The following is a 13823-nucleotide window of genomic DNA, read 5'->3' as shown; positions in this document are numbered from 1 at the left end:
GTAGAGCAGGTAGACCTTTGCCCTCTTTGGGGAACTTGTTCCTCTGCGTGGTTTGGTGGAATGGTAGCAATTCTCACCCGTGGTCTTGAACTTGGGCCGGCGGGGCCGCGTGATGCACACATGCGCCTTCTTGGTGCGTTTCCTCCGGGGCCTGCGGTGGCTCCGCGGCCGCTTCTTGATGCAGGGGCTACGGGCTCTCCGTGCCATGGCTCACTCGCTCTGTCTCACCTCGCTCTGCCTCACCTGGCCCAGCACAGCCCCCCACACATACACTGCCCAGCCATGCAACGAGGCGGCACATTGTGACAGCCTCACTGGGACGTGCCTGTAATCAAGCTGGATTGTGAGGACAGCCAGCGACCTAGCCTGCAGGGAGGGGCAGCGATGGTTTACCCCCCCCCCCTCCCCCTCCCCTCTCTCTGGCTGCTCACGGCGGCATCTCACACTTACAAACAAAAAGATCATAGATCTTTGCTTACAACCTTTCTGGCGAAGGGTCCCAACCCAAAGACTCTGCCTGACCCGCTGAGTTACTCCAGCACTCTGTCTCTTTGTAAACTAGCATCTGCAGATTCTTGTGTTCAAGAAGGAACTGCAGATGCTGGAAAATCGAAGGTACACAAAAATGCTGGAGAAACTCAGCGGGTGCAGCAGCATCTATGGAGCGAAGGAAATGGGTGACGTTTCGGGCCGAAACCCTTCTTCAGACTGCAGTTTCTTATTTCTCCAACCTTTGATTGAAAGATACAACATAGTTTAAGCTTATGATTGTGACATGTACAGGCACACCCCGACATACATAATAGGAGACTTACGTAAACTCACCCTCACATAAGCAATTATTTGTGCACACTGTTTTATTTCTGAGTTGTGCATCTCTGCAGCATTGGTAGCAGTGTGCTAATGCCTCCTCATGTGGCCGTTTCCTCCAAAGATACTAGAGGAGCTCCTCTAGGATCTTTGGTTTCCACAAGCCATTCATCTGATCTCGTGGATGTTCCCTTGTGGACTCCACGCCGGAGCTACAACCTGTGGTCACCTCGAAGCTCCCCCGTGGTTTCCCACTGGTACTACACACTATGAGTGGTCAATTTACACGTGAGCGGCAGCACTTCCATTTCCGACTTGTATAACATGTGACTTACATAACCCATGCTTAACTCAGGGAGCGTCTGTACTGAGGTAGAATAAAAAACGTTGTTTTAGTTTTTAGTTTAGTTTATTGTCACGTGGAAAGCAAGTCATGTAAAACAACCTGGTGAATCTCTTAGAGTCATAGTGATACAGTGTGGAAACAGGCCCTTCGGGCCCAACTTGCCCACACCGGCCAGCATATCCCAGCTACACTAGTCCCGCCTCCCCACCTTTGGTCCATATCCCTCCAAACCTGTCCTATCTATGGACCTGTCTAACTATTTATTAAACGTTGGTATAGTCCCTGCGCTAGAGGCGGGAAACGTGTTCCCGATGTTGGGGGAGTCCAGAACCAGGGGCCATAGTTTAAGAATAAGGGGTAAGCCATTTAGAATGGAGATGAAGTAAAACTTTTTCACACAGAAACATAGAGGAGCTGTACTTCAGAATTAAGGGACAGAAGTTTAGGGGTAACATGAGGGGGAACTTCTTTACTCAGAGAGTGGTAGCGGTGTGGAATGAGCTTCCAGTGGAAGTGGTGGCGGCAGGTTCGTTGGTATCATTTAAGAATAAATTGGATAGGCATATGGATGAGAAGGGAATGGAGGGTTATGGTATGAGTGCAGGCAGGTGGGACTAAGGGAAAAAAATTGTTCGGCACGGACTTGTAGGGCCGAGATGGCCTGTTTCCGTGCTGTAATTGTTATATGTTATATGGTTATAGAAACATAGAAAATAGGTGCAGGAGTAGGCTATTCGACCCTTCGAGCCTGCACTGCCATTTAATATGATCATGGCTGATCAGAGTTGTGAGTTTGTGGAATTCTCTGCCTCATTGGGCGGTTGAGGCTGGTTCTCTGGATGCTTTCAAGAGAGAGTTAGATACAGCTCTTAAAGATAGCGGAGTCAAGGGATATGGGGAGAAGGCAGGAACGGGGTACTGATCAGCCATGATCACATTGAATGGCGATGCTAGCTCGAATAACCAAATGGCCTACTCCTGCACCTATTGTCTATTGTCTCAACTACCTCCTCTGGCAACTTGTTCCATGCACCCACCACCCTTTTCTACATCCTTTCCAACTTAATGACATCCTTCCTATAGCTGAGTGACCAGAACTTCACACAGTACTCCAAGTGTGGTCTTCACTCCAAATGGATCCAGAAAGTTTGTGCATGTGTACAGTGTACTCATTGGACTGATCTGCAACATTTCCCCCAAAAATTAGGTTTTATCCAACACGGCACCTGATCTGCTTTAAGGGGAAGGTGCAAAGATTGTTGGCCTGGAGGACCATTGGGTTTTTGAGCTGGGCAAAATGATACTGTGAGCAACAATACATCATAGTAGTAAAATGGAGGCATAAGGAACTGCAGATGCTGGAATCATAAGCAAAACACAAAGTGCTGGAGGAATTCAGTGGGGCAGGCAGTGCCTGTGGAGGGAATGGACAGATGATGTTTCAGACTAAACATCGTATCATTCTGAAGAAGGGACCCGGCCTGAAACGTGATCTGTCCCTTCCCTCTACAGATGCTGCCTGACTCAACGTGTTCTTCCAGCTCTTCATGTTTTACTCATGATTCTAGCATTTGCAGTTTCTTGTGCCCCCATTTTAGTGCTCCACTGTGAAATCTCAAAGTATGCCTACTTTGAAGTTCTCCAGCTCTCTCTGACATCAAGGGACCCGACCCAAAAGGTGGCCTGTCCATTCCCTCCACAGAGGCTGCCTGACCCGCTGAGTTCCCCCAGCAGTTTGTGTTTTGTTCAGTACATCACAGTAGGTAGCTGTTACTTCCTTACACCTTCACTCTGGGACCCTTTGCTGTACTGTGCGGATTTTACACCAGGGTGCTGATGTACAACTTGGTCTCTCGTAGGAAGTTATACCTGTTACAATGAAGTTTTGTCGGCACACCTCAATGGCAGTGGCCGCACGGTGGCGCAGCGGTAAAGTTGCTGCCTTACAGCGCCAATGACCCGGGTTCCATCCTGACTATGGGTGCTGTCTGTACCTTCTCCCTGTGGTCCGCGTGGGTTTTCTCCGGGATCTCCGGTCTCCTCCCACACTTGCAGGATAATTGGCTTGGTATAATTGTAGATTGGCCCTAATGTGTAGGATAGTGTTAATGTGCAAGTTGTAGAACATGGAACAGCACGGGAACAAACCCTTCGGTCCATAATGTCTATGCTGAGCACGATGCCAAAGACTAGAGGGGCATAGCTGTAAGGTGAGAGGGGCAAAGTTGAAAGGAGATGTGCGGGGCAAGTATTTTATACAGAATAGACAATAGACAATAGGTGCAGGAGTAGGCCATTCGACCCTTTGAGCCAGCACCACCATTCATTGGGATCATGGCCGATCATCCCCAATCAGTACCCTGTTCCTGCCTTCTCCCCATATCCTCTGACTCCGCTATTTTTAAGAGCCCTATCTAGCTCTCTCTTGAAAGCATCCAGAGAACCAGCCTCCACCGCCCTCAGAGGCAGAGAATTCCACAGACTCACCACTCTCTGTGAGAAAAAGTGTTTCCTCGTCTCCGTTCTAAATGGCTTACTCCTTATTCTTAAACTGTGGAATAGTGGGAGGGCTGGAACAGAGGTGGTGGTGGTGGAGGCAGGTACGATAGTGGTGCACACGATATGGAGGGACATAGATAACGTCCAAGCAGAGGAGATTAGTTTAACTGTGCTGTACTGTTCTATATTTGAACAGGTAAAGTAACAACATGTGTTTACCCGCATTAAAAATCTTTATTTTGTGACGCTGCTGCGTAATTTGGCCTTCTGAGAAACCTAGCGAGCAATGTCCACATAATACAGACCTTGCAAGCAAACCATCACCTCCTGTATCACCATTGCTGGGGACAGGACAAGATTAAGAGCTTTGCCTTGGGAGGTTTGGACATTCCTGTGCTATCTTGTCCTGCGTTGCATGGGTTTCCTTGAAGGCCCTTGCTGAACAAACTCTTTCTTGTCCTTCACATCGTGTGTGGAATGTGGGCAGCTCTGAATCTCTCCGACGTTCCTTGAACCTTGCTTGTTTAACCCTGTCAGGCCTCAGTCTGGCTGTTAGATACCTCTCTCTTCAGGCACACAGCACTGATTAGACCACACTGGCTTTTATCAAGGCCAGTTTTGTGTTCCCTATAAAACAATCCTCCACTGCAGATTCATTCTTCTGGCTAACTTTAAAAAAAAGCACCAATACCTAAAAATTATGTTTCATTTAAATTAGAGATACAACGTGGAAACAGGCCCTTCGGTCCACCGAGTCCACACTGACCATCGATCACCCGTTAACACTAGATCTATGATATCTATGAACGAATACGCCACAGCCGTTATAGACTTCGTAAAGAAATGTGTGGAGGACTGCATCCCTACAAAAACCTTCCGAGTGTTTCCCAATCAGAAACCTTGGATGAACTTTGAGATCCGCACTCTCCTGAAGTCCAGACACAGGGCATTCACCTCCAATGATACAGTGGCCTACATGAAGACCAGATACGACCTTGGTAAGGCCATCAAAAAGGCCAAAAGGGACTTCTGCTCCAAACTGGAGGATGAAACAGATGTTCGGCAGCTGTGGCAGGGCCTGAATGCAATCACCTCCTACAAGGCGAAACCAGGAGGCAGCTCGAATGTCGGCGAAACATCACTCCCTGACGAGCTCAATGCGTTTTACGCACGCTTTGATAGGGAGAATACTGATATGCCTTCCCGATCCCCCATTCGCTGTGATGGCATTTCGGTCTCAGTCACAGAGGCTGACGTCAGGAAATCCTTCAGAGGTGTGAACCCCCGAAAAGCACCTGGACCTGATGGTATACCCGGTCGTGTTCTAAAAACCTGTGCAGACCAACTGGCTGGAGTTTTTACGGACATTTTCAACCTCTCACTTCTGAGGTCTGAGGTCCCCACCTGCTTTAAAAGGGCATCAATTATACCGGTGCCCAAGAAGAGTAAGGTGACGTGCCTCAATGACTATCGACCAGTGGCACTAACGCCGGTGGTGATGAAGTGCTTTGAGAGGTTGATCATGGAGCAAATCAACTCCTACCTCGACAAAAACCTGGACCCACTGCAGTTCGCACTGCAGATCAACGGTGGATGCGATCTCGCTGGCCCTCCACTCCGCACTGGACCACTTGGACAACAAAAACTCATATGTCAGGCTGTTATTCATCGATTACAGCTCAGCATTTAACACAATCATCCCCTCCAAGCTGGTTACCAAACTCGCAGAACTGGGTCTCTGCGCATCCCTCTGCAATTGGATCCTCGACTTCCTCATTCACAGACCACAGTCTGTTCGTATTGGTGGAAATGTGTCAGCCTCGATAACAATCAGCACGGGAGCACCTCAAGGCTGGTTGCTCATCCCCCTGTACTCACTCTATACCAATGACTGCATAGCCAATCACAGTGCGAACTCCATCATCAAGTTCGCTGACGACACCACTGTTGTGGGGCGTATCACTGATGGGGATGAGTCAGATTATAGAAGAGAGATCGAGCAACTGTCCATATGGTGCCAGCGCAATAACCTGGCCCTCAACACCAGCAAAACCAAGGAACTGATTGTGGACTTTGGAAGGAGTAGGAGGGGGACCCACAGCCCCATTTATATCAACGGGTCGATGGTTGAAAGGGTCAAGAGCTTCAAATTCCTGGGCGTGCACATCTCTGAAGATCTTTCCTGGTCCGAGAACACTAGTGCAATTATCAAGAAAGCTCATCAGCGCCTCTACTTCCTGAGAAGATTACGGAGAGTCGGTTTGTCAAGGAGGACTCTCTCTAACTTCTACAGGTGCACAGTAGAGAGCATGCTGACCGGTTGCATCGTGGCTTGGTTCGGCAATTTGAGCGCCCTGGAGAGGAAAAGACTACAAAAAGTAGTAAACACTGCCCAGTCCATCATCGGCTCTGACCTCCCTTCCATCGAGGGGATTTATCGCAGTCGCTGCCTCAAAAGGGCTGGCAGTATCATCAAAGACCCACACCATCCTGGCCACACACTCATCTCCCTGCTACTTTCAGGTAGAAGGTACAGGAGCCTGAAGACTGCAACGACCAGGTTCAGGAATAGCTACTTCCCCACAGCCATCAGGCTATTAAACCTGGCTCGGACAAAACTCTGATTATAAATAACCACTTTCTGTTATTTGCATTTTATCAGTTTATATATTCATGTGTGTATATATTTATATCATGGTATATGGACACACTTATCTGTTTTGTAGTAAATGCCTACTATTTTCTGTGTGCTGAAGCAATTCAGGGACACATGACAATAAACTCACGAACTTGAACTTGATCCTACTTTCTCATCCACTCCCAGCACAACATCCCAGCTTCTATGTTCCGTTCCCCAAACTGAAATCCTCCTTCACCACCCTGTTTACCTGTGACTCCACTTTCAGGGATCCATGTACTTGTTGAGTGGAGGGCGCTAGGAGTAGCACACCCCCAGGGCCTCATCATTCGCAGTCATCAGTAAGCCCACCTCGTGGGGCAGAGCAGGAGTGGAGGCAGCATGCTGGAACCCGAGGGGCCACCTCATGAAATGTTTACCAGGATGTTGCCAGGTTTTGAAGGCCTGAGCTTTCGGGCGAGGCTGGGCAGGCTAGGACTTATAGAGGTTGTATAAGATCATGAGGGGAACAGATGGAGTTTTTTTACCCTGAACCCAAGAATCTGAGGACATAAGTAAATGTTTAGAGGGGAAATATTTAATCGGAACCTGAGGTGCAATGTATATAGAGAGAGCTGCCGGAGATCTTAAGGCAGGTTTTATAACAACATTCAAAAGACATTTTGGACAGGTACATGCATAGGAAAGGTTTAGAAGGGTCAAACACGAGCAAGTGTTGATGGGGAATCTTGGTCGGCATGGGAAAGTTGGGCCGAGGGCCTGTTTCCGTGCTGCATGACTCTGTGCTGTGTGGTGCTCTATGAAGCTCTGTGACAGCGGCAGACGCAGGGAACTGCAGATGCTGCAATCTTGCGTAGTGCACAAAGTGCTGGGGCAACTCAGCGGGTCAGGCAGCGTCTCTGGAGGACATGGACAGGTAACGTTTCAGGTTGGGGCCCTTCTTCCCACCATCGAAGGGATCTACAGGAGGCACTGCCTCAATATCATCAAAGACCAACACCACCCTGGCCATGCTCTCAATTCACTTCTGCTATCAGGAAGAAGGTATAAGAGTCAGAAAACTCCTCCAGGTTCAAGAACAGCTTCTTCCCAGTACCAGTCAAAATCTTGACCACTACACAACATTAACCCCAGCAGCTATGACTCTGAAGGGAGTCTGACCATGAACTTCAGCTTTTGCGCTAACTTTATAGTTATTAATATCGATAATGATTTTTAAATGATGACATATTATCTGTGTATATTGCATTAACAAGCCAGTAATCCTGCAAGAGTTTCCTTGTTCCGTCCACCTGACAATTAAACGCTCCTTAAAGGCCTGTCCCACAGTACGAGGTCATTCAAGAGTTTTCCCGAGTTTCCCCTGATTCAAACTCAGAGAATTACGGTAATAGCCACTCGTAGGTACTCGGGGCTATCGTGGACATTTTTCAACATGTTGAAAAATCTTCACGAGCTTACCGCGTTTCCCGAGTACCTGCCGTTAGCGTTACGAGCAGCCAAGAGACGTCCCGGGCTCCGACGTACCCGCTATGTACATTTTTAGCGGGTTTTTTAAAAAACTCGGGAGAGCTCTTGAATTAGCTCGTACATTGGGACAGGCCCAGTACTGTTGGTTGCCGCTCTGTGCTCAGTGACTCTGGTCAGGTGCCGAGTATTTCCGCCAGCTCTTTGGCCCCCGTGTTTGGGATTACAACCGATTGTCTGAATGTTTGAGCTGTCTCCAAGCTGCTGAGACCACTTGTCTGAAAAGGGCTTTGCAAGCTTTAATCAGGCGTATTTAGCAGTGATTACGGGGAATGCCTAAAATTCCTGAGTTGAGCAGTAATCAAGTCATTTAAGGCCATTGAAGGTTTTAGTTACAACATTGCTCTGGTGTTTTGAAGTGCGGAAGGTGATTGTAGCTGCGTCAGTGTATATATCTCCACGGGAATGAGGGGGCAGTGACCCTGACTAATGCACCAGTTTCGCTTACTTACTCCAGCCCACACTGAATGTGCCTGGATTACATTCAACAGGCTACCCCATCCTCCAAAGTTGCTGCAAATGCCATCTGAATCTACCAGACGGTTGTTGAAGGTTAGTCACAGCAGAGGCACTCTGCGTGATCCCGGTGTCTACCCATCCTTGAGGGATATAATACTGCAGCCACACCAATGTAGAGAGGTAGGCTAAATGGCCTGTCCCACGGTGCTTTTTTCGGTGACTGCCGGCAGCATTGACATAACAGGTCACCGAAAAATTCGCGGAGTGATGACGTATTTTTAAATCGATTTTGAAATGTTCAAAATCTTTTGGCGACACTAATATGAGACCGGCAGTCGCCGAAAAAATCGCCAAGTGGGACTGGCCCTTAAAAGGTTCAAATGCAAAGCCTTTGGATTACTCCCAATGGAGAAACAAAGAACTACAGGTGCTGCTTATACACAAAAGGATACAAAGTGCCAGAGAACTCAGTGTTTAAGAAGGAACTGCAGATGCTGGACAATCGAAGGTAGACAAAAATGCTGGAGAAACTCAGCGGGTGAGGCAGCGTCTATGGAGCGAAGGAAATAGGCGACGTTTCGGGTCGAGACCCTTCTTCACTGAGTGACTCAGTGGGTCAGGCAGCATCTCTGGAGAACATGGATGGGTGACGTTTCAGGGTGAGACCCTTCTTCAGACTGAATGTGGGGGGGAAGAACAAAGCTGGAAACGGGCAGAGGCAGGACAAGACGTGGCGGGTAATAGGTTGACATAGGCGAGGGGTTGGGGGGGGGATGTGTAAGAAGGAACTGCAGATGCTGGTTTAAATCGAAGATAGTTACAAAGTGCTGGAGTAACTCAGCGGGACAGGCAGCAACTCTGGAGAGAAGGATTGGGTGACGTTTCGGGTCTCAACCCTTCTGAAGAAGGGTCTCGACCCGAAATGTCACCCATTCCTTCTTAATCGGCAGATGGTTGGAAGAAAAGCCTGAGATAAGTGCAGAAGGTGTGAGGCAGGTTTGAGGAGTTGTGGATTGTGAATGGTCCTAACTTCTGAATTCCTGCCCCCTGCAGCAACACCTCAGTCACCAGATCACTTCCATCACCACTTGCTGGTGAAGGTGAGAATAGGAACATTAGACAGATGTCGGTGGCTGAGGAGTTGGTGCAGGGGGCAGGAATTCATCTTTTTGGACCATTTGGATCTCTTCTAAGGCAAAGGTGACCTGTACAAGAGGGGATGGATGGGTTACACCTGAACTGGAGGGGAACCAATATCCTAGCATAGACACAATAAAGCTGGAGTAACTCAGCGGGGCAGGCGGCATCTCTGGAGAGAAGAAGAAGGGTCCTGACCCGGAACGTCACCCATTCCTTCTCTGCTGCTTGACCCGCTGAGTTTCTCCAGCTTTTTGTGTCTAACATCGGTTGAAACCAGCATCTGCAGTTCCTTTCTCCACACTATCCTAGCAGGCAGGTTTGCTAGAGCTACTCGGGTTGGTTTAAACTAGACTGGCAGGGGAACGGGTTCCAATGTAGGATTGAAGTAGCGAGAGGCTGGAAGTCAGTACAGACATCGGTGATAGCAGTTTCATCAGACCAGACAAGCATGAGCACGACAAGGAGCGAGGAGAGATTGTTGGATCAAATTCCACTGCGTCCATTGCCTGAGGCCTGACAGGTGGATAAACTCAGGGTGTGGATAAGTACGTGCGACTGGGATGTTGTATCCATTACAGAGCCCGGGCTAAGGGAAGGATAGGACTGACAGCTTAATGCTCTCGGGTACACGTGCTGCAGGTGAGATACAGGTGGGGATAAGGGAGGAGGGGGAGTTGCATTTTAGATCATGGACAACATTACAGTAATAATCCGAGATGACGTTACTGATGGTTCGTCCGGTGAGGCTTTGAGGGAGAGCTATGAAATATGAAGAGGATGATCATAAGGTCATAAGTGAGAGGAGCAGAATTAGGCCATTCGACCCATCAAGTTTACTCCTCCCTTCAATCATGGCTGATGTATCTCTCCCTCTCCTAACCCCATTCTCCTGCCTTCTCCCCGTGACCTCTAACACCCGTACTAATCAAGAATCTATCTATCTATCTCTGCCTTATAAAATATCCATTGACTTGGCCTCCTCAGCCTTTTGTGGTAAAGATTTCCACAGATTCACCACCCTCTGACTAATGTTTTACGGTGGAGAAAGACGTGAAGACGAGGGACATTAATGGGAATGTCTTGGGGATAGTCCACATTACAGTGGAGGAACTGCTAAACCACTTAAAATAAAGTCATTTTCCAAGGACTGATCGGGTGTATCCAAGGACACTGTGGGAAGCAAGAGCGGACATTGCAGGCTCCCAGGCTGAGATTTATGAATCATCGTTAGCCATAGGTGAGGTGCTGGAAGACTGGAGGGTGGCTAATATTTTGGCTTTATTCACAAAAACCTCGAGAACATGGGAATCAATGAGCCTAACATAGAAATGTAGAAAATTGGTGCAGGAGTAGGCCATTCGAGCCAGCATAGCCATTCAATATGATCATGGCTGATCATCCAGAATTGGTACCCTGTTCCTGCTTTGTCCCCATATTCCTTGTCCCTTAACATCTGGGGTAAGTAAATTACGGGAGAGGATTCTGAGGGATAAGATGTACAAGTATTCGGATGACAGGGGTTGATGAGGGACGCTCTGCAGAGCATAGGTTTGTGCTTGGGAGGTGATGTCATGAATTTGACTTTGAAGAAGTGATCAAGAAGTCTGACGCGGGCAGGGCTGTGGACGCAGTCGGTTCTGCCTGGTAGGCTGCTGTGGCAGGTTAGATCGCATGGGATCCAGGGAGAGATAGCTGACTGGATGGAGATTTGGCTTGACGGTAGGAAGTAGAGGGCAGGGTTGGAAGGTTGTCTTTTAAACTGGAGACATGAATTGCAATGTGTCACAAGGATCGGTTCTGGGCTTTAGTTTAGTTTGGTTTAGTTTATAGATACAGTGCGGAAACAGGCCTTTCGGCCCACCGAGTCCGCGCCGAACAGCGATCCCCGCACATTAACCCTATCCTACACACACTCGGGACAATTTACTTTTATACAAAGCCATTTAACCTACAAACCTGTACGTCTTTGGAGTGTGGGAGGAAACTGAAGATCTTGGAGAAAATCCAAGCAGGTCATGTGGAGAACGTACATAACTCCACACAGACAGCACCCCTAGTCAGGATGGAAACTGGGTCTCTGATGCTGTAAGCGCTGTAAGGCAGCAACTCTACCGCTGCGCCACCGTGACCGCCCCAATCAGGAAACCGAGTATGGAAGTTGGGGTGTTATGTTGTGATTGTACAAGGCATTGGTGAGGCCACACGGAGTATTGTGTTCAGCTTTGGTCACCTTGCTGTAGGAACAATGCCATTAAGCAGGAAGATAATTACGAGGATGTTGCCAAGATTCACATTGATTGAGCACGGAAATGTCATCTGTCCATTCCCTCCACAGAGGCTGCCTGACCCACCGAGTTCCTCCAGGTCTCTGAGTCTTTTTTTTTGTAAACCAGCATCTGCAGTTCCTTGTTCCTGGGGATTAGCTTAACTTGGCATCATGTTCAACCCAGACATTTTGTTTAGTCCAGCTTCCCCAGATAGTAACCCACAGAGGTGCACAGTTTTAAACTTTGAGGGCCATTTTCAGGGTAAAACAGAGGTGCTGGAACTCTGGGCAATTCAGGCAGTGTCCATGAAGGAAAAACCGGAGTGAATGCCTGGGGTCCAAGCGTCAGGGTGGTGTTGGTGGAGTAGCGGCAGTGAAGGGATTAAGCTGGAATGGCTCCAACCCCAGCACTGACAAGCTGTGTGTACTGTACAACGGAGCCTTTATTGACAACTATTCTTTCCACCCTCCCCTCAGCATCTTAACATCACCGGCTGCAAGAGGACGAGCAGGAACAGGGTGGAGAGTGTTGGCCGGAGACCTGACGCCGGAGGAGGGAAGCATTGCCAGTGTTAACCGTGCCAGTGCCGACTCTACCGACGTAGATCTGTGCAGTGAGGAGTGCCGAGGTGTCCCGCACCACCCTGGGCCAGGGCGTTGACTCCGCTTGGAGCCGCTGGCGATACTCTTGCAGAGAAGGAAGGATGCAAGGACAGGCGGCTGGGACAGTCTGCATCTAGAACGGCCCTTCTACACGTCCCGCAGTGTAGGGGCTGCTCCTGGTGCTGGACACCTGGCACAATAAACGTTTGGTGCCCAGTTCTGGGCTGCAGCCGTGCTGACCGCTGCCTGCCGCGCGAGGCTCGGGGACCTGTCCACACCACCCCACCTTGACATCCCGCCCTGCCTATCTCAGCATGCTATCCCCGGGTGGGGGCGGTCAAGGGCACGCCCAGGCCCGTTAATGCTTCACCCTGAACCCTGGCAGCGGTGGCAATGCTCACAGTCTCCCCGTAATACCCTCCCCTGACCCACCAGGCCTGGGACAGTGACCCCTCGGCACCTCCCTTCCCCTGTTTGGGTTGACTCTCTCTGTCTCTTTCACTCACACACACACACATACAAAGACACACAGACAGAAACACGGAGACACACACACAGGTACAGATACATAGGCACAGACAGACACATACACACACAGACACACACACACAGATACAGGCAGACACACACACACGCACACACACAGATAGAGGCTGACACACTCATACAGACACACCCACAGATACAGGCAGACACACACACACACACTCACACACACGCACACACAGATAGAGGCAGACACACTCATACAGACACACCCACATATACAGGCAGACACACACTCATACTCACACATACACACACACAGAAAGAGGCAGTCACACCTACACACATCCTCCACACTCTGGCAGAGGGGGCAGGAGGGAGGCATGGTTGACTTTGCGCTGACGGTTTGACGGGACCCTCTGGCTATGTGAGGGTGGGCTGAGCTGGGTGAGCGTGCCCAGGCAGCAGCTCGGGGTTAGTCACCGGCCGCCCCCCGTGCCTGGGCTGGGTGGGGGGGGGGGGGCAGAGCCGGCCATGGCGGAGCACAGTGAGCTGCTGGCGGAAATGCCACTGGTGGGCCGAATGACCACACACGAGCGGCTCCGGCATGCCCACAAGAGGCGCGGGCAGCAGCTGAAGAAGTGGGCGCAGTGCGAGAAGGAGGCGCAGGGCAAGAGAGCCAAGCTGCGCAGGAAGAGCGGCAACCGCCCCACAAAGAGGATCCGCTTCCCCGACAACGTGCGGCTGCTGGAAGCAGCGTCTCGCAATGACGCCCAGGAAGGTAACTACCACGGTTGGGCCTGCAATGGCTGCCCTGGGGGGGGGGGGGGGAATCAGGAGATTAGCTCAGTCTAGATACAGCATGGAAACAGGCCCTTCAGCCCAAGTCGACCAGCAATCTCCCGTTCACACTAGTTCTATCCTACACATTGGGGCAATTTACAGAGGGCCGATTAACCTACAAACCCGCACGTCTTTGGAGTGTGGGAGGAAACCCATGCGATCACAGGGAGAACGTGCAAACTCCACACCATCAGCACTCCACGTCA

At 49.8% G+C, this 13823-nt stretch overlaps 1 protein-coding gene across 1 annotated transcript in view; it reads left to right on the top strand.

Annotated features, from left to right (window-relative positions):
• ppp1r16a (protein phosphatase 1 regulatory subunit 16A) overlaps nt 1-13823 on the top strand; it is a 61553-nt gene that overhangs the window by 25113 nt on the left and 22617 nt on the right. The window contains exon 2 of the mRNA XM_033045090.1: nt 12163-13555. Coding sequence (XP_032900981.1) covers nt 13309-13555 — 247 coding nt within the window. The 5' untranslated portion in view covers nt 12163-13308. The remainder of the gene's footprint in view (nt 1-12162; nt 13556-13823) is intronic.

This window comes from Amblyraja radiata, chromosome 2, assembly GCF_010909765.2.
Source record: "Amblyraja radiata isolate CabotCenter1 chromosome 2, sAmbRad1.1.pri, whole genome shotgun sequence".
In the NCBI taxonomy this organism is placed as follows: domain Eukaryota; kingdom Metazoa; phylum Chordata; class Chondrichthyes; order Rajiformes; family Rajidae; genus Amblyraja; species Amblyraja radiata.
Note: the sequence above shows the minus strand (reverse complement) of the source record. Positions and strands in the feature narration are given on the sequence as shown.